The sequence below is a fragment of the Megascapheus bottae genome, chromosome 19 (assembly GCF_031878675.1).
Source record: "Megascapheus bottae isolate mThoBot1 chromosome 19, mThoBot2.hap1, whole genome shotgun sequence".
Classification (NCBI taxonomy): domain Eukaryota; kingdom Metazoa; phylum Chordata; class Mammalia; order Rodentia; family Geomyidae; genus Megascapheus; species Megascapheus bottae.
In genome coordinates, this window is record NC_143527.1 from 8,320,974 (window position 1) to 8,346,916 (window position 25,943).

At 41.3% G+C, this 25,943-nt stretch overlaps 1 protein-coding gene across 3 annotated transcripts; it reads right to left on the reverse strand.

Moving 5' to 3' along the window:
• Nucleotides 1-335: 335 nt before the first annotated feature.
• Serpinb11 (serpin family B member 11) lies at nt 336-23,211 on the reverse strand. 3 transcript variants are annotated; one of them, XM_090352983.1, is made up of 8 exons: nt 14,408-14,511; nt 8,435-8,620; nt 7,816-7,875; nt 6,823-6,951; nt 5,212-5,329; nt 4,034-4,176; nt 3,184-3,339; nt 336-1,164 (listed from the first exon to the last, which is right to left on the reverse strand). In XM_090352983.1, exons 2-8 carry the CDS (start codon nt 8,600-8,602, stop codon nt 760-762), a joined length of 1,179 nt encoding a protein of 392 aa, XP_090209109.1. In that variant the 5' UTR covers nt 8,603-8,620; nt 14,408-14,511; the 3' UTR covers nt 336-759. The 3 variants fall into 3 exon arrangements, with proteins under 3 accessions (XP_090209109.1, XP_090209111.1, XP_090209110.1); XM_090352985.1 differs by lacking the exons at nt 8,435-8,620; nt 14,408-14,511 and adding an exon at nt 23,174-23,211 and having other exon boundaries at nt 6,823-6,946; XM_090352984.1 differs by lacking the exons at nt 8,435-8,620; nt 14,408-14,511 and adding an exon at nt 23,174-23,211.
• Nucleotides 23,212-25,943: the final 2,732 nt, after the last annotated feature.

The following is a 25,943-nucleotide window of genomic DNA, read 5'->3' on the forward strand; positions in this document are numbered from 1 at the left end:
GCACAGATTACATTGTGGAAAGTCATGATGGAAAAAATAATGACCATGCTCCTACTAATCTCTCTCTCAACGCCCCCCCCTCTCCATCACTCGCTCTCTCTCTCTGTCACGCCCTCTCTCCCCCTCCACATATGATATGTGTGTATGGTCTGATATATATATGCTCACAAGTATTTGGTACCTGATAAAGATTTGGCCAAAAGTTCCACTTAAATATTCACTGAACAATTTGTTATCCCCGTGCAAAGATCTTTCTCTGTTATTTAGTTAATCTGGTGTACTATAAGTCATCAAAGAGTTTACAGCATTTCAGGTATTTATTATGGTCAGTACAGTGTTTTGAACTAAAATCCACAACATTACATATTTAAACATGCAAGGGAAAAAATAATACTCTTTAAAATTCCAACGCAACTGAAGCCACTAAATTGGTTTTCTGCAGGCAGAGTGGACACTTGCACATGAAGTCACTGATGCATGCCGGTCAAGAGGCTTTCACCCTTTACATTTCCCCCCATTCCCTCCATCATGTCCAAACATGCAGAAGTCAAAGAAGGTCTTGCATGACTCTGCCTTTGTCCCCCTGATAGCCTCAGTGTCAGGTTCGATAGCTAGCAGAAGGAGCTGGAAGAGATCACAGGGCTGTTCTGAAAATGGGGAAACTGAGGCCCAGAGGTGTGCGTCATGAGTGTGAACTGACCTTCTCTGGGTACGCCACGCCCCTCCTCTGGCAGTCTGAGTCTCTCTTGGCCCCTCTGTTTAAGGGGAGGCGAGTTTGCCTAAGAAGAGAATCACTCCAGTAGAGATGTCCGTGATTAAGAACAGGAAGGGGCGGTTGGCCAGGAAGCGGTCTCGGATGGGGAGTCTCTTAACAGCTACGCTCTCCCCGCTGGCTGCTGCCGCCTCGGTGCCTTCTTCATTGACCTCCACATAAGCCTTGTGGACAACCTTGGACAAGAACAGGCCTTTGTCTGGTGACATCCCAGAGAAATCGGCTTTGGCCTGGTCGAAGATGTCTGTCATGCCCAGAGATTTCAGCAGGGAGTTCAGCTCATACTTGTTGGTGAGTTTGAATCTGGGGATGTGCACTTCCACCTCCCGTTCCCCCATGTTGGAAGAGCTGGTCCACTGCCGGAATGTCCTCCCATTCAGCTGCTTTTCTATCTGAGAGACAAAACACACATGAACCCGCGCCAGCCAGATCCATGGCAGGAGGCGGCTTTGTGTTTACAATTGGCAGTGTAAATGCTTCCATCTCATCACGCTCTTTCCTGCCTTTAAAACATGTTCTTGTCCTGCTTATCTGGAAAACAAATGTGCTGCCCTGCATGACATTTGTTCATGGCCCTGCCTTCCCGTCCATGTTTTCTTGCTAAACTGCAATGGTGAAATGTGCATTCTTGGTTCATTCAGCATTTAGGCTATACCTAAATGAGCATGTTCTCTCTCTCTCTCTCTCTCTCTCTCTCTCTCTCTCTCTCTCTCTCTCTCTCTCTCTCTCTCTCTCTCTCGTTCTCATTCTTTTTGTGCTAGTTCTGGGGCTTAAACGCAGTGCCTAGGTGCTATTTCTGACCTGGTTTTGTTCAAGGCTGGTACTCTACCACTTGGGCCCCAGCTCCACATCCAGCTTGTTGGTGCCTAATTCAAGACAAGAATTTCATGGACTTTTCTGGCCAGGCTGGCTTCAAACTGTGATCCTCAGAGCACAGCTCCTGGGAAACTAGGATTACAGATGTGAGCCAGCAGGATCGGGCTTAGTGATTTCTCTTTTTGTCAAGGTCATCACTTCCTAGAGGAATTCAATCCTGCGCTCTGGTCCTCTTGCCTGGAATACTTAATCCCACTCTTCTTCATGTTCTCGGTTCTCATGTGGCCTCTGTGTCATTCCTGGGAACCAGTCTCACCTGCTTTCCGATGCCTCTTATGCCCCTTCCTAGCACTACACACACACACACACACACACACACACACACACACACACACACACACACACACACACACACCACATCCATGCTTAGGTCCCCAGTACAGCCTCATCAGTCTTAGCTTCTCATCCTCCCTACACATGGACCATCCTTAACTCATTCCCCTTGGGTGTCACCCACTCAAAGCCAACAAGATGAAACGTTGCCTAAGAGAAACAAGTACGATCTCACTTCCCTAAAAGGGACTGGTGTGCATGCACAGAGGATCTAGACAATCATAGCCAACCGGAGTGCATGTGGCAGTCGCACTTCGTTCTTTGCTTATATATGTTTACTATAATGCACATGCTGAATAAAGGTTATTATTTTAGGATAAAGGAACTTTCCTTCCAAAGTGACTTGCCAGTCATTATTTTCACTTTTCTCTCCTCCTGGGGTCACCATGAACTCCTCACGCTGCTGGGGCAGCAGCAGGGCCTCTCTCTGCAATTACGCACCACACATTCAATCTGGCTCACATGGAGAGTATCTGCATTGCTTCCAAACATCATATGATTCCAAATACCTTCCATCCACGCTGGCGGCAGGCACCCTAGCACCCGATCCCTTCTGACATGTCCACACCTGCACACGCATGGGTTTCCATGGTGGCCACTGCTCTCACCACAGCTCCCTCTGGATGGGTGCCCGGCTCCTTTAATCCCAACACAGCCCGACCAGTTCTTCCACCCTCTCTCCTCCAGTAGGCCCCCTGCTTTCCCTGAAAGCCAGCATTTTGTGGCTTAGCAATTCACTAACTTAGAAAGAACCCTGCTGTAGCCATCCTGTGAGTCAGCTTCTGCTGGTCCAACAGGCTCAGCTCTTTTTCTGGGAAGCCTTCCTTCCATAGAGAGCTGGAGGTCTCAGGGAGGTTGGGGAGGGGACAAGGTCACTCCTTGAGCTCTCTGTTAAAGCTTTACTGCAGCCAAAGAGAAGGGTCATCTCGACACCATGATGACCTCTTCTTCATGGTCATCACCTCACAAAACCAGGATAGGACTGTTGGTTAGCTATGAATGTATGCTCCAGCTTGACCAGAATCACTATCCCTTGCAGGAAAGCGTCCAGCTAGCATTGTGATTTCAATATTGCAGGGAGCTAACTTCCTAGTGCCAAAGCACCCGTGTGTGTGTGTGTGTGTGTGTGTGAGTGTGTGTGTGTGTGTGTGTGTGTGTGTGTGTGCACTTTCAGCTGCACACTGGCTTTCATGTGACCTTACCTGGTCTAGATTTTCTGTGCCTACTGGGAGCAGAATAACCATGCTTAGTCTGTTGTTAGTGTAGGGCAGCTCGAGAACTTGCATCTGTGGCTTCTTTATTGAGGCCATTTTGAAGGTTCCAGTTTGGTACATCATGTCTACCATCACACTCTTACCCTGTCAAGAGAAAAGATGGCAGTTACATAGTATGTTGCATAAGTGAGCGGATACGATATTGGATACTGTTTTCTTGAATAACATTTCTATTTGTATTAGTACTCTAAAGGCAGAGGTAAAGTATAAACAATATACAAATATATCCTTCATGTAATTCCCTTATAAAAGGTATCTACCCAAAAGATAAGAAAGATAGGCTATACATTCTTCAACATAGAGTATATCTTTCCTCAAGGTAGGAATTTTTATTTTAAAATAGGTCAAAATTAGAGACTTTGCATGGGTGAGAGACAGCTTTGAGTTTACCCAAAACAAAGGCAGAGTTTCCAGCAAAAATGATTTATATATAAAATGAAATCATAAGATCATTTTGTGCTTAAGGTCTTTAGATATTCTAGAAGAAAAATCGGATCGATTCGTTGCGCTCCTAAACAAAATAACCTCTACTTATACCGCACTCAGAAACAATACACACAACAGATTTTGCTTACAAGGAATGCCACTGTCTCATGACCTAGTTCTGTGCACTGAGAGAAAGATTACTGTGGATAAAAGAAACCATTTTTTGAAAATATGAAAAAAAGATTAAACTATATACCAAGTCAGAGCAGTGTTTTCCACTTTTTGTAAACTATCCTGAAATGTGAACTGCAATCCTCCAAGCTTCTCATTAGTCTGGAAATGAAGTACTTACTGGGCTTAGCTGAAATGGGGTTTTTGTGGTGTCTTTTTCCTGGAATTTATTTTGCCATTGCCCTTTATAATATATGGCACTCACTAGGACCATTATAGAGGAAGGGTCGATGGTGCCTTTTCCAAAGAGGTTTTTGACTTTTCCTTAGATTAAAACAAGACAAAAAGATAATCTGGATTTATTGGTCATAGACAATTGCATAGTCACAAGAAACGTAGACTTTTTTCCTATTAATTGTATTGTTATTCTAGAAGAACTTATTTGCTTCCTGGTCATAGAGAATTATGTCAATGAATGGCAAGTGCTATGCTGTTTCCATCCTGATGGTAACATTCAGGGCGTAGCTACAATATTGCCAGTCAATCAGTGTATCTTCGGCCTGTTCTACACTGAACATTGCTTCTCTTTTAGAACATTATTTAATTTCTTGTAGATTATCCCTACTATTTGTCAAGTTTGTACTTGCTAACAGCTCACTACTTCAAGTAAAACAAAAATTCAAAAATATTCACCCATTATGGTAAACGTGCTAGAATTAATGGGTCACAAATATTCAGCTACAATTCAAGGGACATTTTTTTCTACACTGAGAATTTACATTAAAATACCAGAAGTGGCTTGCTTGTAAGGATGTTGGTAAAAAAAAAAAAACAGCCATCTTGATGCATTGCAATGTAAAAAGCCTTTTTTGCAATATACTCTGTCATTCATACAACATGAAATTCAAGGATATCTGGTGCAATTTTATCAAGATTTTTTTTCTTGAAAAAGTTTTAATTTTCATTGTACTTCTGGACCTAACATAATTTGCATGTGCTAAAAATATCTAAGTGTTTATAATAGTTTCTTCTCAACTAAATGCTTTTGAAGAAAGACTTGAACATACCTTTGTACCAAATATTTAATGGGCCATTTTAAAAGAAAAATATTTGGCAATATTTAGAATAATTTTTAATTGTAAAAGGCGTTCATTCTGATTCTTGGTGTCACTTGGTCTGCATCATTTAGGACAAATGAACATATGGAATATTCTAAATTGTGGCCTTCATTTTCTTCCTTGTTGACTGGCTAGCAAGTTCTAGACTTTCACCAGCTTTCTTGTTGGCATGTCACCTCCAGAAGTTTATCAACACAACTTAGATAACACTTGTAGACACATGTACATGCCTTATCCTTACCATTTGTTTTACTTTCCACCCAGGCATTAATAGATTTCCTTGTTTCTTCTACAGACTGTCCAAAATCAACACTTTGCAGCCTGGCTTGGTACAGTTTCTCAGAACAGCTTAAATATCTCTGTCAAAGAAAGGACAGCTGAGCAAACAATGATACAAGAAGAATGTAAAGGAAAGCTTATAGCTAATGTAATAGAAAATCCTCACAAGCAAAAGCAACTCAACTACCAAGTTTGAATAGACTCAAAATCCTTTTGTATTTCTTTTTAATAAGACAAAATTGTATATGAAAAACATAAGACAAAATTGTAAGCAAATCTAAAACCTTTCTCCCAAAAAGTTCAGAAATAGTTGGTGATTGCTACTGTCATATCATTCCCTTTCTTCATTCTAAAATGGTAATTTTGTGCCTGTCTTAGCACAGTGAGGATTATATGAAGTATAGTGTCTTAAGTAGAGTGATTGGCATATATAAAAACTCAATAAAACCAGTATTGCGGTGTCATTGAGAAAGGGCAAAAGTAATCTTCATATTTGAGAGCTAGAAGCATTTAATGCCACCTTTTCATCTTAGAGATAAGAGAAGTGACTTGTGCAAAGTCATATGTCTAAATGCAAACAGAATTCAGCTCTCAAGAAGACAATGTGGCCAAGAATCCAATGTACAGACTACAAAACTAAGAAGAGTGTGGGAAGGGGTGGGTGTGGGAGGGAGTGGTGAGAATGAGGAGAGGGGTGATACTGATCTAGATGCACTGTATTCACAAATTGCTTTATTAAATGACTGTTGTACAAGTATTCACAGACACTAAAAAATTAATTAAAAAAAGAAACAATCTCAGGGCCGGAAGTTTGGCCTAGTGGTAAAAGTGCTTGCCTAGAATATACAAAGACCTGGGTTCAATTCCTCAGTACCACATACATAGACAAAAACCAGAAATGGTGGTGTGGCACAAATGGTAGAGCTCTAGTCTTGAGAAAGCCCAAGGACAGTGCCAGGCCTGAGTTCAAGGCCCAGGACTGCCAAGAAAAAAAAACAACAACAAACAGATCTCAGTACATTGAACTAATCAACTAACCAGTGTCCTTTCGGTAAATTTTTCACTCTCTTCAACTAGGAGTCTTTGAAGAGGATATGAGAAATAGACTTAATTTGTGTTTTGGTCCATAGTTCGTCATTAGCTGTTTTACCTTTCATCTCTGGCCTTGGTTTGGGGGTATCTCAAAGGATTTCAAAGTGGTACAGTCCTGATCATGAGCTCAGGGCCTGAGCACTGTCCTTGGACTTTCTCAAGGCTAGAGCTCTACCACTTGAGCCTCAGCACCACTTCCAGCTTTTTCTATGTATGTGGTACCGAGGAATCAAACCCGTGTCTTTGTGCATGCTAGGCAAGCACTTTAACCTCTAGGCCAAACTCCCAGCCCCCTGGTACAGAATTTTTATGTGGTATCTCACAACTCCTCATGAGTATCTTGGTCAACCTATTTCTCTAAAGCTGTAGTTTAAATTTAAGAGATAAATACCAGGTGCCTCTCTTCCCTTTTGATTGATTTGATAGTATGAAGCTGATTGGATCGCATGGGTTTTATAGTATGGAATTCAGCTGAGCTTACCTGGTGGAATTCCAGCGCCTTTGTCCCATAGAGTCTGTTGGCGATGCTGAGAGTATAGTTAGAGTGTGGCTGGTTGATCTCAGAGAGGAGCTCTCCGAGTTCTGAATGCATCCTCCCAGCATGGCTGCACTACCAGCAAGCAAAGTATGATATGTTAAATCACCTAGTTACTTGCCACTAGAGGGTCCTAGATAATATGAAGACAGTATCTGGAGATCAAGGTGTTTGTCTTGGAATGGAAGGGCAGTACATACAAGGATAAACAATAGTTTATAGCATGCTGCTTTCAAAGTTGTCTTTACTACAATAATCATGATACTTGGTGACTTTTAGTGGCTCTAGCATTTTTTATTTGTGGCTGGTAAAAAGGCAGTTTGTGAAGACAAGATATCTTAATGTCATCCCATTTATCCTTCTCATCCATCCCTCCCCTATCCATCCCTTCCCTCTCTTTTCTTAGTTTTTTAGAAAATGGAGTGGATTCTCAACTGCATTCAGCCCATCCTCTCCTCTTCATTGCCTTGTTACTTGAATTAAAATTGTTCATAGTATCCTAATGGTAATCCAAAACAATAACTTAAACTTTCATTATGCCTTTCTATTTATTGAATAGCCTTTCTTCATGTTCCCCTCATGCTTCATATTTTTATGTGACTATAGAATCAAACACTTCACCTCTGGGTTCCTAACAATAAGTTGTGTTCTGTGAAGCAAATTTTCTATGAATCTGTACATAGTGAGGTTTATTTATTTTTATTTTTCTGCCGCTAAGCCTAAGCACTGTCCCTGAGCTTCATTTTTGCTCAAGGGAATTATGCACAGCTCTAATTCTGTTTTTTTTTTCTGTGATTAACTTGAGATAAGAGTCTCACAGACGTTCCTGCAATCCTCCTTTATGGGCCAAATTGGATTCTACAAATCCACCCCACATTGGCTTTTTTGATACTTTTATGCTAAACAGTATTTGCCAGCTCAGCAAAGGCATTATTTTACCTTTGATGAGTCCTTCACACTTGGTTTTAAGAATTCTGCAGAACGATGATAGTGAAGCACCTAAAGGAGAAAAGAGATCCATTATCATCATCACAGATACCTGCTATCCATAAAAGAAGAGAGCTGGAAAAACTTTTTCACTTCAGATCACAACTGATACAAATAGCTTAACCACTGGCCATGTTACACTCTAATTCTGAATTAAGTCTTCACATGTCTTCTTTGAATGTGCCCATCAAATCATATAGGCAGATACATCTCTGTCCATTGTGGTAGGGGAATTGGTATCTGCAAGATCCAGTGTCTTTCCCCACACCATTTTTGTTAGGCTCCAGGGGCTGAGTTCTTAATGGGAACTCCAAAAATAAGCTAAGGAGACTAGTCACTGCAGCGATGAAAGTAATAGATCATGCATTGCATTATTGCACTATAATCTATTCTATTTAAATTTTTCTCCCCCTTATTTTTTTAAATAAAAAGGTGATTTGCCCAAACCGTTTTTTTTTCTTTTTCACCATTAGGTGATAGTTTTATTTTTGTGGACATCGCAGTGACTCGCAGATGAGAGGAGAGCTTGGAAGATGTCCTGACTCAGGGAGGTCTCTGTTGCCTTCTTTACCTTTTCAACTTGTTGTGCGCAGGTTCCTCTGGCGCCAAGGAGGAGCATATTGAGAGCATAAAACAGACTCAGTGGAGAAAAGAAGACATTGTCTCCTGCGTTATTACAGCTCAGCTCTTTGAACACATCGAAGCAAAATTCAACATTTGTGGTGCTCAGGGAGCCCATGGTCGTGCCAAGCACAGCCTGTGAACAGAAGAGGAGGAGATTTCACAGCAGCACCTGACACAGAAGAGGGGGACATTTCACAGCTCCACATGACACAGAAGAGGGGGACATCTCACAGCACCACCTGACACAGAAGAGGAGGAGAACTCATAACACCACCTGACACAGAAAAGGGGGAGATCTCACAGTACCACCTGCCACAGAAGAGGAGATCTCACAGCATGCTGCAGCTCAGGTGCCTGAGCTTGCTAATTCATGAAAAAGTGCTATAGCCTTGTCATGGTTTCATGAATAAAAGACTAAATTTATTTTCATTCAATAGTGCAAAGCTTTCCTGCTAGGACTGGTATTAAGATGCCCTGTAATTGTTCTGGAGCAAATGAACTGGAAAAAAATGGGTCTTTGAATGCTTGATTTCCCCACCTCAAAACTGGCATTTGTGTATGTCAGGAAAAAAAATTGCTTGAGTCACTGGAGTTCAGGCTAACAAGCTATTTTCCTCATGACACACTGCACCTTTCAACTGCACGGGAGAGAAGCACTCCTTAGAGATCAACAATGAACTTGGGGAACATTCTGGGCACATATTTATTTCTGTAGTAGAGCCCCATTCCCAGACCCTGCCCAGGAAGGTCAGCCACCACCCATGCGGAGGTCATGCCATGGGAAGGACGCCAGTGCCCACCTCCAGGTCTCACAGGGACCCTGGAACACCCGTGAAAACTGCAGAAGAGGAAATGCTGGAAGAAAAATAGACAACACTAATTCGCAGGCTTCAAAGATGAAAGAAAGCATGTTGGGAAGGAAATCTTTCTTGTTTTTGGTCCCACAAGCGCTTATTGAGCACTGCTAATTGCAGGACTGTAGATACAAAGTTGAACAATAGCATATCCTAACTGGACCCTCATGGCTCATGCCTGTACTTCTACTCGGGAGGCTGAGATCTGTGGATTGTGGGTCAAAGCCAGCCTAGGTAGTAAGGTCTGACTCTTATTTTCAATTAACTGCTTCCCCTCCCACCCCCCAAAAATATCAGAAGTAGAGCTGTGGCTCAAGTGGTAGAGTGCTACTCTCGAGGAAAAAGCTCAGGGACAGTGCTCAAGCCAACAGTTCAAGACGAAGGAAGAAAGGGAGGGAGGGGGGAAAAGAGGGAGGAAGGGAGGGAGAAGGACCACCAGATCTGTGCTACACCCTTCCCTCCAGTGAGATAGATACTGAAACAGAACCCTCACCCAGGGGCCATCTTTGATTTTTACCCCCCACCACGTGGCAATTCCTGCAGAAGCTAGAATGGTATTTTCAGTGGGTCACATGGAAATTCTCCTCTCTTTTCAAAGAACCCAGTCACTTGCTCTTCTCAGAGTCCTCACCATGGCAAACAAGGCTGTCTGGTTTGGCCCAGCTGGCTTTCAGACCACATCTCCTCCACTCAGCCACTAACCCATTCTACTCTACCCACAGCACCTCTCTCTGCTCCTTGACTTCCAGGATAAGTGTGTTAGACTTGGGGCCCAGCACTTGCTCTCCTTCTGTGATGTTCCTCCCAAAAATAGGAAATGGCGGCTTACTCATCTCTCTAGTCACATAGTAGTCCATTAATAAAGTTTTCTCTGACCATTTCACCTGAAAATATTGCTCCATTGCATCAGCTTAGTTTATTTTTATTCCTGGCACATATCCCCAACTGACTTCCCGCAAAACCATTTGTTGTCTGAGCTCCTCCCTGAAAAGGCGACACTTTCAGCCTTGTATGAGGAATCAGACTACCCCAAGTGCAAGCTCACAGTGGAGCTGCATCTCTGTGCCACCTACCCAGGCGTTTATACCCTCTCCATGATGCATCTGCACTCTGAGGATTTTCTCTAGTCTATTCTCATTTATCTCTACCCATCCTACTGTCACATCAGTCTATCTCTCAATCAGTGCTTTCCTGATGGACCAAATCTTTCCTCTTCTTAGATGCCTTCACATTTTCTCCAGATAGTATTGCTTAAAAGCCTGTTGATGGCCCAGGCTTTATCAGCAATTTAATCTCCTTCTTCGGTATTCAGAGAACCTGCTGTGATTGGCCTAAACCAGTTGAGATAATTTTATGGCCAATGTGAGTGAGTGTTTTAGAACCCAGGAGATGTGATGACACTTGCTAATAAGACAGGAGAAATTGTTGGAGGGTTTCTGGAGAAATTCCCAGTCTCTTTTGTTTATTACTCTGTTCTCTTGTTTGTCTTCCTGACAAGGGGAGATTCACAGATGGAAATCATCCTTTTTCCTCTCAGAACTGTGTCATCCTCGTGAGACTATGTCCATAGCTATTTTTATCTATGAACTAGACAGTCAAAGAGGACAAGTAGGATGTCCGAGAAGACAGACAGAGGGAATATGAGTCTTGATGGCACAACATTGAGTGGGTAGATGATTTCAAATCCCTGAGCTCCCTCAGGGTTGCTTGTCATGGCAGATGAAAGCTCTTCCTTATTATTTAAATAAGCCATGTTAATTGAGTGTTCTGTGATTTTAATCTAAAAGCATCTCAACTCACGTTAGGAATTTCTTTATATACTCTTATCCTCTAAGGCCAATCAGTCCACTTAACCCCACACATTTTTCTACAATAACTACATCTTTAAAAAAAAAACAATTACTCCTTTTTGAGTTCTGAAAATTCTTTGTGCTTTTACCCCTGTTTCTTTTCTAAGCAACAATACCCTACGAAATTTTAGCATATGGTCAGTGTTCACCTCTAGCTGGGTACACTTATTATATTTCCACTGGGTGCATCTCCATGCTAAGCTCACTTAGAATGTGTTCTCTGGGGTGTGACCTTATTTGTCATCAGCTCCAGCACTTAAGTCATGCTTCCCACCAAAACAGAGTGCTTCATTTCCTGACTGTCAAACAGAGATGAGGGAACTCAGCCCTCAGACCTGGAGAGGGAGGAGTGCCTATGCCTCATCCACTGAAAGGCAGAGAAGGACCAGGAGGAAATGTGTCACTTGTTAACTTTCAAAACAATGACCAATGGCATTTACATACTAAAGGTGATGAGCATGCATCCCTGCAATTAAACCTCATCGTCCTAAAATTATTATTAAGGAGCATGCACTGAGCATGGGCTGTTCAGACCAGTTGTCAGATCACTACACACAGCGTAATTAGGCCACTGGTTAGACGAGATGAGGCCTAAGTTATAATTTTCTTTGCTTTCGATGTGTTCCTTGAGGACAAAACAAAAGGTTTTGCTAAGCATCTTCTCTCACTGAAACACACACTTAGAGTTTTGACATTAGCAAAGTACTAAGCCTCAAGTTAAATTTGCTACATGTCATGGCAATGTGTAGTTTTAATAATGCAATTTCACGCCATAATGAAACAGGTTACAATGTGAATGCTCTTCTCATGATACGCTGTATGAAGAGGTGGATGGCATTCCAATGATTGCATTTATGTCCTAGAACACAATTTCAGATATATGAGCAAATGCAAATGTATTCTTATTAAACTGATGTCACGTTGTTACTATAAGAAAGCCTATGTACATAGCAAAGCCCTAAGAGTTAGGAAAGATCTGCTTCTTGCTTTGCTTTGCATTGTGCAGTACTGAAGTTTGACTTGAGACGCCATGCTTGCAAAACTGGCATTGTACCACTTGAACCACATATCCAGCCCTGATTTTTGCAGGTTACTTTTAAAGTAGGGTCTTTTGAATATTTCTGCCCCAAATTGGATCAATCTACAATCTTTTTTTTCATAGCCTCCCAAGGAGTTAGGATTTATAGGTGTGAGCCCCAGAGCCCCAGCACAGTCTTCCATTTTGGACATAGCCATCAGTCCACTGCAAAAGCTGTTTCCTTCCTTATTTAATTTACTTAATTAGGCTTAATTCCCTTCTTAAACCTAATTTATTATCTTATGCCTCTGCGCCCACAGACAGCAATTTTAATTTGTCTACAACATAACCACTTTTTTATATGTGTTTTTGTAAAATATCCATTTTTGTTATTTGATACTCTTTTAATTTTCAGAAATGAGGTTCTGGAATGTGGTTTAGTTTTGGTCTATTTTTGTTTTGGCGGTGCCATGGAAGAATCCAGGTCCTTGTGCATGCTGAGCAAGTGCTCTACCACTGAACTACATCCCTACCCCTCACTCATGGTACTCAAAACAACAACAACAACAACACCAAAAACAATGTGACTTCCGCTACTTTTAACTTCCTGCTCTTCTATCAGTCATAGTTTTGTGTATCCTTTCACGAGGGATATCCATTCAAGTAGCTCCCCACACCAGACCGTGGGGGTAGAGCAATGCGATACATATGCTCTTGACACCCCTAGAAGATTCATGATTTCTTTGCAAAGTAAGTGACTGAATCTCTGAGATGCATAGGTGATGGGCCATGTTTCTTCCATGCTTCTGAGGAGACCATGAGGGCTTGGGGAGGCGTGGCCACGTCCCACAAGTAAAGGAATCAGGATTTGAATGGGGAACCCAGGCCTCTGATCTGCCACACTCCTCCCACCTGCTGCCCACAAGATAAGATATCAGGGACCCAAGCAAGGGCACCTGTCACTCAAAGTGAGGGAATGGTGAAAGTCAAAGAGCCTCCAATCGAATCCCCAAAGAGGAAAAGAATACTAGAAAAGTAGTCTTAGTGTAACCGTTCTGTCTACTTGCTGGGATAAGAAAAAAAGAATCTCTGCCAGAAAAATGGGAGGTGTCCTCTGGAGTTCATGACAGGAGAGAGGAAGGGAAAAGATCCCTCAGCTTGTAGCCCTTTCAAGTCAGGAAAGGTTATGGTTAAGGACATCTCCATTCAAGAAGTCTGAGGAAGAGATCACATTTCCCACGGGGACCGTGATACTGAAGAGCTAGAAGAGAAGGCCTGTGCCCATGAGAGGCTGAGACATCAGCCCCACACAACCTGGAACTCCATCTAAGTAGGTATGACCTCTACCCAGGCCTCTCATCTCACCCAGACACTTGTCCCTAAACCAGGGCTAATTTTTTTTATTGGTGGTGGTGGTCATGGGGCTTGAACTCAGGCCTGGAAACTGTCTCTGAGCTTTTGTGCCCAAGGCTAGTACTCTACCACTTTGAGCCACAGCTCCATTTTCAGTTTTCTGGTGGTAAATTGAAGATAAGAGCCTCAGGGACTCCAAGTTAACTTGGTACCTCAATTCTCAGATCTCAGCCTCCTGAGTAGCTAAGATGAAAGGCCACTAGGGCTAATCTGTTAACCTCACTCTGTCCTTTGACCGTGGTAAATTTTACATAGGCTTATTCCCAGAAGGAATAGAAATTTCAGAAAATTCACCTCATCACCAGCATAAGGCAGATATTTTATACCCATATCCAAGAATACAAATACCATTTAAGAGCCTAATTCTTTTAAGTCATAAGACAAAAACAAACCTGAGAGATGGTAAAATAAGGAAATTCTTTCAACACCTAAAGAGTAATGCAGCCACATCAGCGGTTAAGATCTTCTAAGGGGCTAAGAAGTGGCTTCATTCATCACACAAAGCATGATCAGCTCCATTCTGAGTAAGGATTATTGGTTTGAAGAAGAAAACATCAGTAGTGTTCTTTTGTCAAGCATCTACATGAAATCAAGTGAACCTGGCTCAAAGATTTCTTAATTATATAATGTCAATGAACTCCTCAAGAAGTCAACAAAAGGACCCATTCAGTGAAACAATAAGCCACCCTCTCATGGTCTTGGTATACACCTATCCAAATTCCATATTTTACTCACATTTTCTCCCCCTGATAACAAGCTGAAAGGACAAAAGTATTTCTCTTTACCTTTGCTGCTTCCCGGTGGTGATGTGGACAGTTTAGCAGGTTAGACTGGAGCTGTGTCCCTCAAAAGGAAATATAAGCCTTCACTTTTTTGCCCCTCCCTGTGTCCTTAGTGATTCAGCTCCCAACCTCCTGGGTGGAAAGGACAGCCCTAAGAAGGAAGTCTTTCTACAGATTACTACCAGAGAGGTCAGTGCTTCCTGATGCTTCCAGAACCTAGTTCTTCCTCCTCCTCCTTCTCCTCCTCCTCCTGCTCCTCCTCCTCCTGCTCCTCCTGCTCCTCCTGCTCCTCCTCCTCCTCTTCCTCCTCCTCCTCCTCCTCCTCCTCCTCCTCCTCCTCCTTCTTCTTCTTCTTCTTCTTCCTCTTCTTCTTCTTCTCTTCTTCTCATGAGACAACAAACACAAAACTGGCTCTGGTCAAGACAATTGAGCTACATTTTCCAAAATCAGTGACATCAACATATCAAGTTGGAAATGTCAAATTCAAAATTCTAGGGATTTATAATGTCTGTGTACATAACACAAAGCAAATGATCAGGAGCCTGGCCTCTTCCACCTATAGCATTAATGTTTATATGGAGCTTTAGCAATCTGCTGGCAGGCCAATGTTAGTTGCCATAAAAAAGAACACAGAATGTACACAAGAAAAGAGCTGTTCTGTGGCTTCCATTTAAAAGCTTAGAAGAACAACAAGCCAACACTAGCTAAAGCTTAATGGCTGAGGTATAACTCAGAGGTGGGGGAGAAAAACAAGAGGTTCAAGGGTAAGGATGAGAACTGGAGATACAATGTTGAAAAGTACAGTAGCATGAATAGCATGATCAGAAGCCTTTACAGTCTTGCCAAAGGCCAGGCTTGTCCATATAATCACCAAGCTCCCCCAAAATCATACCACTGCCAGTCAAAGTGCTAAAGTAAGATTTCCCTGTTGCTCTGTTTATAGTAGGAAAAAGGGATTTATGGCCATATTTTTTGGTGTTACCACCTGAGCCACAGCACCACTTCCAGTTTTTTCTGTGTATATAGTACTGAGGAATTGAATGCAGGGTTTCATGCATGCTAGGCGAGCACTCCACCACTAGGCCATGCTCCCTGTCCCAATGGCCATGTTTTCTTTTTTTTTTTTTTTGAGTGTTCAATGATCCTTTCCTCAGTCAAAATGAAATCATTCTACAAGACAGAAGAACCAGAAAACCTGGATCTAAAAGTGTGCTCCTAGTTTACATTGGGCCCACAACGTTCTCATAAAAAAAGACTGTACACAACTAATTATCAAACTAAAATGGATCCCATATCTTTCTGCCCCTCTCTCCTCAAAGCAAGTGTTTTCCAGTATGAGCTAACATGGCAGCTTGGTTTGTAAAGCACCGTGCATTGTGAAAGCTGGCCCTTTACCCCTTGATTTTGTTTCCCTCTCTATTGAGAGCCCATTAAAAATGTTGATTTCCTGGCCTTTTTTTCTGTGAATTAGGCTCATCAAAAGAAATCATTTTAGCTAGCTATGTCCCTCATTTACATTGTACCTTATTGTTCTCCCCATTGGAAAAGCATTTATTTCTGACATTTGGTTCCAGATGTAACATCAATTCCCCAAACACTCTTTATCCTCTCATTCATTCCTCCTTCCTCAGAGTCTTAACTTGAATTTTTCAAGAACAGAGCTGTACAAAGTCTATGACCTAAAAGCTGAGTCATAAACCGTAACTGACAAGCGTATACCTCTATTCATAGGGAATATAAGTAGGAAAGAAACAAAAGGCTAAACATAGAGCTTCCCTATGAGCAACCCCACTCCTGAGTATTTATCCAAATGACTACAAACCAGGCCACACTAAAGCCACCAGCACAACCATATTCACTGCAGTATTGTTTAACATAGGTAAGCTATAGAATCGACCCAGATACCTCTCAGTGGATGAATGGATCATATATTCACAATGGAATTCTATGCTTCCATCAGAAAGAATGGCAATGCCCCATTTATAAGGAAATAAAACTTGGGGGAAAAGTATATTAAGCTAAGTAAGGTAGACCCACAGAAACACAGGCTGCATGGTTTTCCTTATTTCTAATCATTAAAATGTATCTATAAATCTGCAAATAAACCCAATGGATAGCAAAAGGCAAATATACTTGGACATAATTAATTAAATAGCAGTCTAAATATTCACAGTGAGGGCTCAAAAGCTATGTGCATATGACGATATAAAATGATACTTATCAAAATGAATTCCAAGAAATGGAAGCAATTGGATTGTGATTTGGTTTTTTTTTTTCCTCTTTGGTTTATTCCCTTTGTCACTATTTTTTTTATTTCTGTACCCTTCGTCATATACAAACTTATCTGATTTGGGGAGGGGAAGGAGAATCACAGAAATGGTGGGACAAAGGGGTAAACCAATTCAGCAGTGATACTCACTAGAAACAGAAATGTGGAGAAACCTGGGAGAAAATGAGGGTGGGGTGACACTGTTCAAAATGAAATGCACTTATATAACTGAAGTATATAACTGTAACCCCTCTTAACATCACCTTTATAATATTTTTTTAAAGAAGTGGGAGAGAAAGAGTAGCGGAAATAGAAAGCTTTTCCAGTGGTTGCTATGGAGTTGATCACTGGTAACCCATCCCTCAGGCCTTCAGAGGGACCTTACAAAAAGTCTCCCAGAGCTGTCAACCAACAGGTAAGTTACATAGAGTTATTGGCTTTCATTTCATTGGTCACAGAGATCCCCATGTGTGCAAGCACTCATTGTACTGTGTGTGTGTGTGTGTGTGTGTGTCGGGCATGCAGTTCACCTACCAAAGCAAAAAAAGCCCTGCTGTTACAAGCAAGATATGATGCAGGTGCTGTGTGATTCCTGCCCTGCCCTAGAAGCCTCAGCCCAAGTTGCATCAAGGGGTTTGATGACAGCATTCGTGGAGCTCACCAGCAGTGTCTAGCACATCCGTCTAGGACATGCTCTGTCATTGAATCTGCCATTGAGTATGCCCGCCATTAGCTCTTTCTTTGGGTTCCAGGTGTCAAAGGGAATGTCCATTCCTACCTGCTCCTCTTGCCTTTGGTTTTTCCAACACAGAGCTCATGCTGAGATGCCAGAGAGCCCCGTGACTATAGGTTATGCATTGATTCAGTTCACAGAACCAGAGTCAGAAATCCCATTGTTGGAGACAACCACTCACATGCCTAATTTGTGTCCTCTCACCTACTTTTTTTTCAGTTGACTTTTTTAATTAGCCTATACTAATTGAAGAAGCCACACAGGCTTCCTCACTGATTACCAGAATTAGCCAGATCCATCCTTCCTTGTCAAGGTATCTACAAATGCATTTTGCTGTGATTTGCAAAGTCTTCTGCTCTTGATCTTCCTAGACGCTTGGAATGTGTTTTCCTCAAAGAATCTCTACCTTTTGCCAACATTTCAACATTATCCTGGAAAATATTTTCAAAGAAACAAACTCCTGGGGCAGTTTTCAATGAGATATTGCAATTCCTAATTCCTTTCTTCCCCGCGCATAAAACAATTCTTTCCACAGAAGTCATGTCATGTGAAAACCAAGAATTTTTAAAAGCAACACTCAGAGAACTTTCCATTTAGTCAGACTAGCACTTGACAAAGACCTAGGTATGCAAAAAAAAAAAGAAAGTGTGTGAGGACAGTCTCCAGAAAAACAATCAAGAATGCTACTGTTCTATGTTCCAGGCAATAGAGAGACTTTCAAAGCCAATGAACCCTTTTACACACTAAAAGCTTGGATGTTTAAACCTTACTCTCATGTGTACACATGGAATATTTCTCTCAGGTAAGTCAGAAGGAATTCGAGAATGAGCAATTCAAAACATAAACTAAAGGAGAATTGGCCTTGTAAAAATAAATCCTATAAGACGCATCAAGAGAAACTAAAAATTAAGAAACTAAAAATAAATAAATGAATAAAAAGAAAGAAAGAAAGAAAAAGATTCATGTGGGAGAAGCCATTCACCACACAATAAGTTTATATCATAGAGAATACAAAAGAAAAAGCTACAATTCAGAAAATTATAGAAAAACAAATGGGCAAAATATTTGTCCCAGCACTTCACAAAAGAACATGTGTGAAGAGCCAGGAAACACATAGCAAAATACTTGACACCATTAGTCATTCCAATAAGGGAGTTAGAAATACAAAGACATACCACATCACACCCATAAGGATGAGCAAGTCACAAAAGACTGATTATACTGAGTTGACAAAAATCTGGAATAAGCAGAGCTCTCCATCAGTGCTTAGTCCATTCAGAAAACTGACAATTTTTCCCCAAAAGTCAAGTATGCAATCACCCCGTGATCTAAGGGTAAACATAATCCCCTAATTCCTCTGAAGTACTTATTTATCCATGACATCTACTTATCTCAGAATATGGATAGCATCTCCCTCATGCCAAGCTGGACCTCACTAAGTAAACACAGGCTGACCTCAAACATGCAATCCTCCTGCCTCCACCTCCCCTCTCCTGGGATTACAGGTGGGAAACACAATGTCTGGCTCTTGATAGCAGCTTGGAACGGAAGAGCCTAATACTGAGTGGCCATAAACTAATATACATGCCTTTAAACTACCCAGAAACGAATTTACATTGTCACAAAGGACCAGTATCTGGCATTAAAAATAAACAAAATACTGATGCATCATATCAGTGGCAATAAGCCAGGTTTTAAAAATAAAAAATGGTACTGCTGAGCCATGCATGACTCTAGCCCCTATTTCTGACTGGCCTGGCATCATGATCTTTGCAATCTCACCCTAGGGTGATAGGCCCATACCACTGTACCCATCTCTACAGATTGAGAAAACGTCTCACACACTATTCTGCCTAGGCTAGCCTTGAACTACAATCCTCCCAATCTCATTTAGCCTCCTAAATAGATTACAAGTTTACAAGCCTGAATTAACAGTGCCCAACTCAAAAGAGGTTCACACTTAAAAAGTAAATTAATAATAGCCAGGATCCACTGGTAATCTCAGCTACTCAAGAGGCTGATATCTGAAGAATGTGTTTTGAAGCCAGCCTGTGAAGAAAAGTCCCCATGAGACATTTGTTTCTAACTAACCACTCCAAATCCAGAAGTGGAGCTGTGACTCAAATGGTAGAGTGCTAGTCTTGAGCATAAAGAGCTCAGGGACAGTGCCCAGACCTTGAGTTTGTACCCCATGACCACTACCAACAACATTAATAGTAGAGTAATGAAATCAGGGGTAAAGAAAGCTGTCTTCAGAAGGATTGGCTGGAAATGGATAAAGCAAAGCTTGTGGAATAATAGAAATGCCTCATTCCTGGTGGATTAACGTGTGTTTATGCATGAGTCAATAATAGCCTTTCATTTTGAGACTATTGATGCATATGCAATTATATGAAATAATAGAGATCCTGAATATCCTTTAACCAGTTTCTCACAATAGTAATATTTGCAAAGCTACAATCCAATATCTCAACCAGGATGTTCACACCTACAAACCCAAAATACAACATAGTTCCATTACTACAAGGGTTCCTCATGCTTTCTTTGATGACTTCAGTCACTACACCCATTACACCCATTCTTGAACCCTGACATCCACCCATCTGATCCCAGCTTTAGAGTTTTGTCTCTTCAGTGACATCAAATAGAATGTACAGTATGGAGCCTTTGGGCTTTGGCAGCTTGTCACTGAGTATAATCTTCAGAAGATTCATTGCTGTCTCTATCAATAGTTGCTTTTTACATTCCATAGCTAAAGATGTAGAACATTTATTGACATATTTATTGGTCATCCGTACTTCTTTTTTCAACTGTTCATTCAATTGATTTGGCTATTTAGAAGCCATGTTCTTTTGTACTGTTGGCTTTTAAGTTTTTGAGCTCTTTATATATTTTGGATATTATTACTCTCTTGCCTGATGAATCACTGACAAAGTTTTTTCGAACATTCTTTAGATGTCTCTTCATTGTAGTGATGGATTCTTTTGATATACTCAAGCTTTTGAATGTGATGTAATCCCATTTGTCAATTATTGCTCATATTTCCTGAGCAATTAAAAGTCTTCTTCAGAAACTTGTTGCTTATGTTTATATCTTAAGGTGTCTTCTCTGTTTTTCTCTAGTCATTTCAAAATGTTGGGACTACTTAACATGTTTGATACATTTTGAATCTAAGTTTGTACAGGGATAGATGCACCCATTTCTAATAACTACTTATGAAATTTCAATGTAAGGGATGTGATGAGGAGAGTCAGAGGAAGATGATCTCACTCTGAAGAAGGAGCACATTCAGTGGCAAGCCTAAATCTACACAACAAAGAGTATCGGTTTCTAATCCTCCCTCCCATGGAATTCATTCACCTTGGGTGAAGAGACCACTCTTTAACTGAGCATCTATTACACACGAAGTCCTAGTTTAGAATGATGCCTACAGCAGGGAATATGGCAAAGCCCCTGCCATGAGGGTGTTTCCTGTAGAGGTTCCTGTGGAACCTGGTAAGTGGGGGTGGCTTGGAGCCCACTGGTCTTTCAACACAAGATTTTTCAAATCATCTTCATATGGTTTGGAGCAGTTTTTGATTCTGTACTGAAAAGAATGGATAATAATAATAATAATAATAATAATAATAATAATAAAAGGCCTTGGTGTTCGTTAATTATAGAAAATTCAGTTTCTATCTACCGTTCAGATTTTCACTACAGCATAGAACAGCATATGGTTCAGCTATGTTGAAAACTGGAGTATTTTCTTCCACAGCTCCCTAGTGTCAGACACTTTTGGAAAACACTAGGCTTAAAAATGCCTGCCTGCCTCCCACATGCACAGCTTGTAGATCTGCAGCGTGGTCTATTGCTCACTTCTCTGTTTCGTGGCCAGAACCCAGAAGGATGGGGTTCAAATGAAATGAACCATCTATGGTGCCAATCCTAGGCACCTCTTGCTTTGCCCCATGAAATCTCTCTTCTGATGGTCACAGACTCTGGGTTCTAAAACATTCTGATTCAATTTATCAGAGCTAATCTGACTCCTGAATTTCTCAGCCTCTCAAAAAACTCACCCCTCCCACACCTTGTGCAGGCATGAAGCTGCTTTTTGTGACATTAAAGTCTGCATCGCACAAGGTGTGTGTTTGTCAGGTGGGGTGGCAGAGAAAGGCTTCTCAACTAACGGCCTGCCCTGAGTGCTTGCCACCGGGTCCCCAGGCATGCCAAGAACAGAGGAGAGGGAATGCTACACATTTCTGTTATGTGAGCTTTGTGCACCCAAGGGTCTTAATGGGAGAAAAGAAAGGAAGAGAGGAAAGAAGAAGAAGGAGAGGAGGAGGAAGAGGAGGAGGAGGAGGAGGAAAAGGACACATAGGAAAGACAGGAGTTAAAGAAGAAAAGAGGGAAAGTAATGAAGAAAGAAAAGGAAAGGAAGAGAGCAAGTCTGGCAGCAGGGAGAAAATAGTTGCTTTGTTAGTCATCGTAAATCACAGAGGTAAGGGTGTAGGATCATACAGAATTTAATGTCGTTCTTTTTTAAAATATATATATAAAATCTTTAATATATCCACCTATAAAATAGGAAAGATTCCAATCAGCATGTTTAATTTAATAAGGATAAAGACACTAAAGGGCTCACCAGGATGCCAAGGAAAGGAGAGAGGAAGGTGCTAGGATCATTTTGGAGGGGCCCAAATGGAGAGTGGAGAGAGGAGTGAGGAAGGGGGAGACCAAATACAGAAACAGAAAAGGTGATGAACCACAGTAGTTCAAGAGGAGCTCTAAGGCTGTGAGCCCCAGCTCTGAGGCCAGGACCCTCATTTTTCTCTTAAGGGGTCAAACTACAAGTCCCTATAACTGGACCATGGGAGCCAAACCCTCCTGGCTCCATTTTCTTTTATTTTTTTATTTTTTTATTGTAGCGATAATGTATAGAGGGATTACAGTTACATTCGTCAGGTAGTAGGTACATTACTTCTCGTACATTGATACTCCTTATGTTTTTGTTCCTGTTTGCCTCCCCTACCCCGTCTTAATCATCTTGTTCATAAGTAGTAAGTCAAGGCTATTGAATCAAATGATTTTTCTAGAATACCCACCTCCACCTCCACACCTCTCCCTCTCCTGGTTTTGCCCCCTTTGATGAGACCTGAAACTCAGCAGCCTTGTTAAAGAACTCAGGCTACTGCTATTTTTCTTTAATTTTTTGTTTTTGTTTTGTTTTTCCTTTCCTGGGCTTCAACTCTGGGCCAGGTGATGACCCTGAGCTTCTTTTGTTCAAAGTGAATGATCTACCACTTGAGCCACGGTGCCACTTTCAGCTTTTTCTGAGTACTTTACTAGAGCTAAGAGTCTCGTAGACTGCAGGGCTGACTTTGAACTGTGACCCTCAGATCTCTAAGATTAGCTAGAATTACAGGCATGAGCCACTGATGCCTGGCTGGTTTTTGCTAAGGTGCATATTGGTTGCATTTTCTTTTCTCTTGTCAAAATAAACCCTGTCATTGAATTTATGGTGACTGCTTATTTTTAGTTCCAAGAATCAGAGACTTTTGGAAGCTAAGGTCATCTGACTACTCATCATAGTATGGGCCCACATACTAGGAAATAATATAATGTCTACATGTAACCAAGCAACCATCTCCAGTGTTCACCCTGAAATTCTGTAATGTCCCAGGTCCAAAGGTCATCTAAACCAGCAACCTCACAAAGAAGAGACAGACTAGAATTTCTTCTTCCATCTACACAGCATAATGAATAAAAGAAAGATAATAGTGCTTACAGTTCATGTTTGCTCAGAGTATTAAGAAGAAAGGCTTGCAGAGTAACTGTAGGCTGCTCCCTAAGGCCAGAGAGGCTTTGGGTTTCTTTGTGATGAAACAAGAGTTCCAGATGGCTTGGAAACCTCAAGGAGAACTAGTCCTGGTATCTCTTGCATGCTGAGTCTAACCAGATTTGATATCTTGGACTCTAAACAGGTACTTATTTATACAATAAGTATATTTGTTCCCATATTGGAAGATACTAAAAAATGCTGAGCAAAACTCGAGGATAAGAAGGCTCGAGTAAGAAGGTCTCCTCTTACTTTTGACTTCTATAGAAAATAATACTGGTTTCAAGTCAGGGTACAAAACGTAATTGGCAACAAGAAGCCAAATGGACAAATAAGTTATGAATAGACATATAAGTGAATTGTGGTTCTAGTGAAAACAGATATACCAGTACTGAGCTCTTGGTCCTGTCTTCCCCACACTTAATTACCTCAATCACTGGGAGAAGTTTCTAGAAGAAACCTGGCCCACATTCTTCACATACTAAGTCTAACAAAGGATAGGTTTCAGCATGCAGATAGGAGAGCTAGGAGAGACGCAAAGTTCACTTATGCCTGATAGTTTGTCTTACTCAAGGAGAAAGGCCCACGCTGACAACTGATTGAACCCAGTAAGTTGTCTACCTACCATGAACATATAAGTCAATCATAAACAAACAGACTGTTGTGTATTTGAGCCTTACTACGAAGGAGGAACTTTGCGTTCAGACAAGATGGAGTTAACATTTTTCTCCCCCATCCTCCCTAGTAAGTATACCTGGAAGTTACACAAGAGACAGTCCAGGATACTCCTGGAAATGCTGCACAAACGCAAGCTAGTTGGTGACCCCAGATCTGGAGGGGCATCCTGAGAGCAGGGCACTTCCTGTCCTTTCTTCCTGACTCCAGGAAGCAGCCCAAGTTAGTCCACTTCTGCAGGCTGAGCAAGAGCTGCTCTGGAGTGCCAGGTGAGCCTCTGGCCCCCTGGGCAGAGTAATGCTCCAGGGATGCACTGTTCTGAGACACACCTCTGCCTTGGAGAGATAATAAGCAGGTGTGAGAAGGAAGCACAAAAGAAAAACATTGCAAGAATACTGATAATTTGCACTAGAGGAACTTGAACGCTCTAACATATAAATCAGTCATTCTGGCTTTCGTGTAACTTCTTGGAACAGAACATGACATGAAAGAGAGCCTCCGGGACCACATGAAAGGAATAAAGTTCTTCATTGATCAAGATGAATTGCAATCGTAAATAACCGCTTCGCTGCATGATACCACCTGTGTATATAACTATCAGTACCTTCCCTCCATGCTGTGTCTTACCACTAGACTCGAGTCTACCATACAGTCAAAATTAACTTTTTAATAGAGGGAAAACTGAAGGGTGTTAGCTGTCTTTCTTTCTTGGCATTCCTATCTGAACATTTTCTTCCATTTAAAAAAACATCTCCAAGAAATTAACTCTGAGCCTTCTTCCAATGGGTCACATGAATGGCCTGGTTACTCTGGGGTGCCAGTGCCTGTTCCTGGTTCTCTCATTTCAACTACACTTATGCCAAATGTTACTTATTGCAGAAAACAAGTAGAACCGTCCACAGAAATTCCTCATATGGTTTTCGTTAAGTTCTGTGAATTTGTATTTTGAAATCCCTCCCATGTTATCACAAGAGATACGAAAAGATGTGAACAGAAGAGTTGAACTTTAATAAATTCACACTTCTTCACTGTCCCACCATGAACATTTAAGAAGGGAAAAATGACATTTCTGCTTGCATCAAGGAATCTGTGACATCTAGTTCAGTCTACTATGAAGTAGTTCAGTCACCAGAACTTCTATCCATCACTTCTGAATGATTGGAACAATGCACACCATATTTAAAAGACAAATAATATCCTAGCATGTATGTATGGGTGAAACAAGGATAACTTTTGACCACAAATGTCACAGTGAATGTGGGCAAAATATTCAATATGACATGTTTGAGAGCAAAGCTATATTACAGAAAGCAAAGGACAGAGGTGCTGCGTTTAGACTCTCCAAACTGGAAATATGGAAATACAGGAGGTGTACATTAAGCATAAAATAATGGTTGGGTGGATGGGTGGATGGATGGATGGATGGTGTGCTTTTTTATTTATATGAGGAAATATCCACACTAGAAATGAAGATGTTATTTTTTAAGTTTATGAATGAAGTATGATTCTAAAAACACATGAAAGATAGAAACAAAAAAAGAGGGGGAAAGATGAATTATAAGGCAACACTTCAGAAATGATAACTCAGTAAAGTTTCACACAACTATTCTCCTTACTTTTTCATTTTAAAAGACTAAATAAGAGAGAGGCAAGGATATCAAACTAAAGTGACCCTTTGGCACGTTCTTCTCCTCTGGAATGAAAAGACATTTTGAGAGAGAGAAGGAAGTTTACTAAAAAAAAAAAAAACTTTGAAGTAAATGAAAAAAAGAAATGGACCCCAGTTATCTTGGTTTAGAAACACTGTTGGGGAACAGCTGGAAGTCAGCAAATACAAGTTTTCCCATCAGATGAAATAACAGATATCTCCATCCTAGTCTCCATCCAGCCTATTTCACTAGAACCTTCCTCTTGTAAGCACCACAGGTGTTTCCCCTAGGATGGGTGTGGAGCCTGGCAGAAAAAAAAAAAAGCCTAAAATTTGCTGAGCTGCCAGGAAGTCCTGTGCTGCCATGTTCAGGAGCAGCAGGGCCAGTTTCTCTGG

Coding starts and splice junctions, on each gene's coding strand:
- Serpinb11 (XM_090352983.1), bottom strand. CDS start 8,602: ATGGGCTCCCTGAGCACCACAAATGTTGAATTTTGCTTCGATGTGTTC. Junction 5,330..6,822: donor AGGCGCTGGAATTCCACCAG/GTAAGCTCAGCT, acceptor TTTCTTTGACAG/AGATATTTAAGCTGTTCTGA. Junction 4,177..5,211: donor GGTGGAAAGTAAAACAAATG/GTAAGGATAAGG, acceptor TTTTAATCTAAG/GAAAAGTCAAAAACCTCTTT.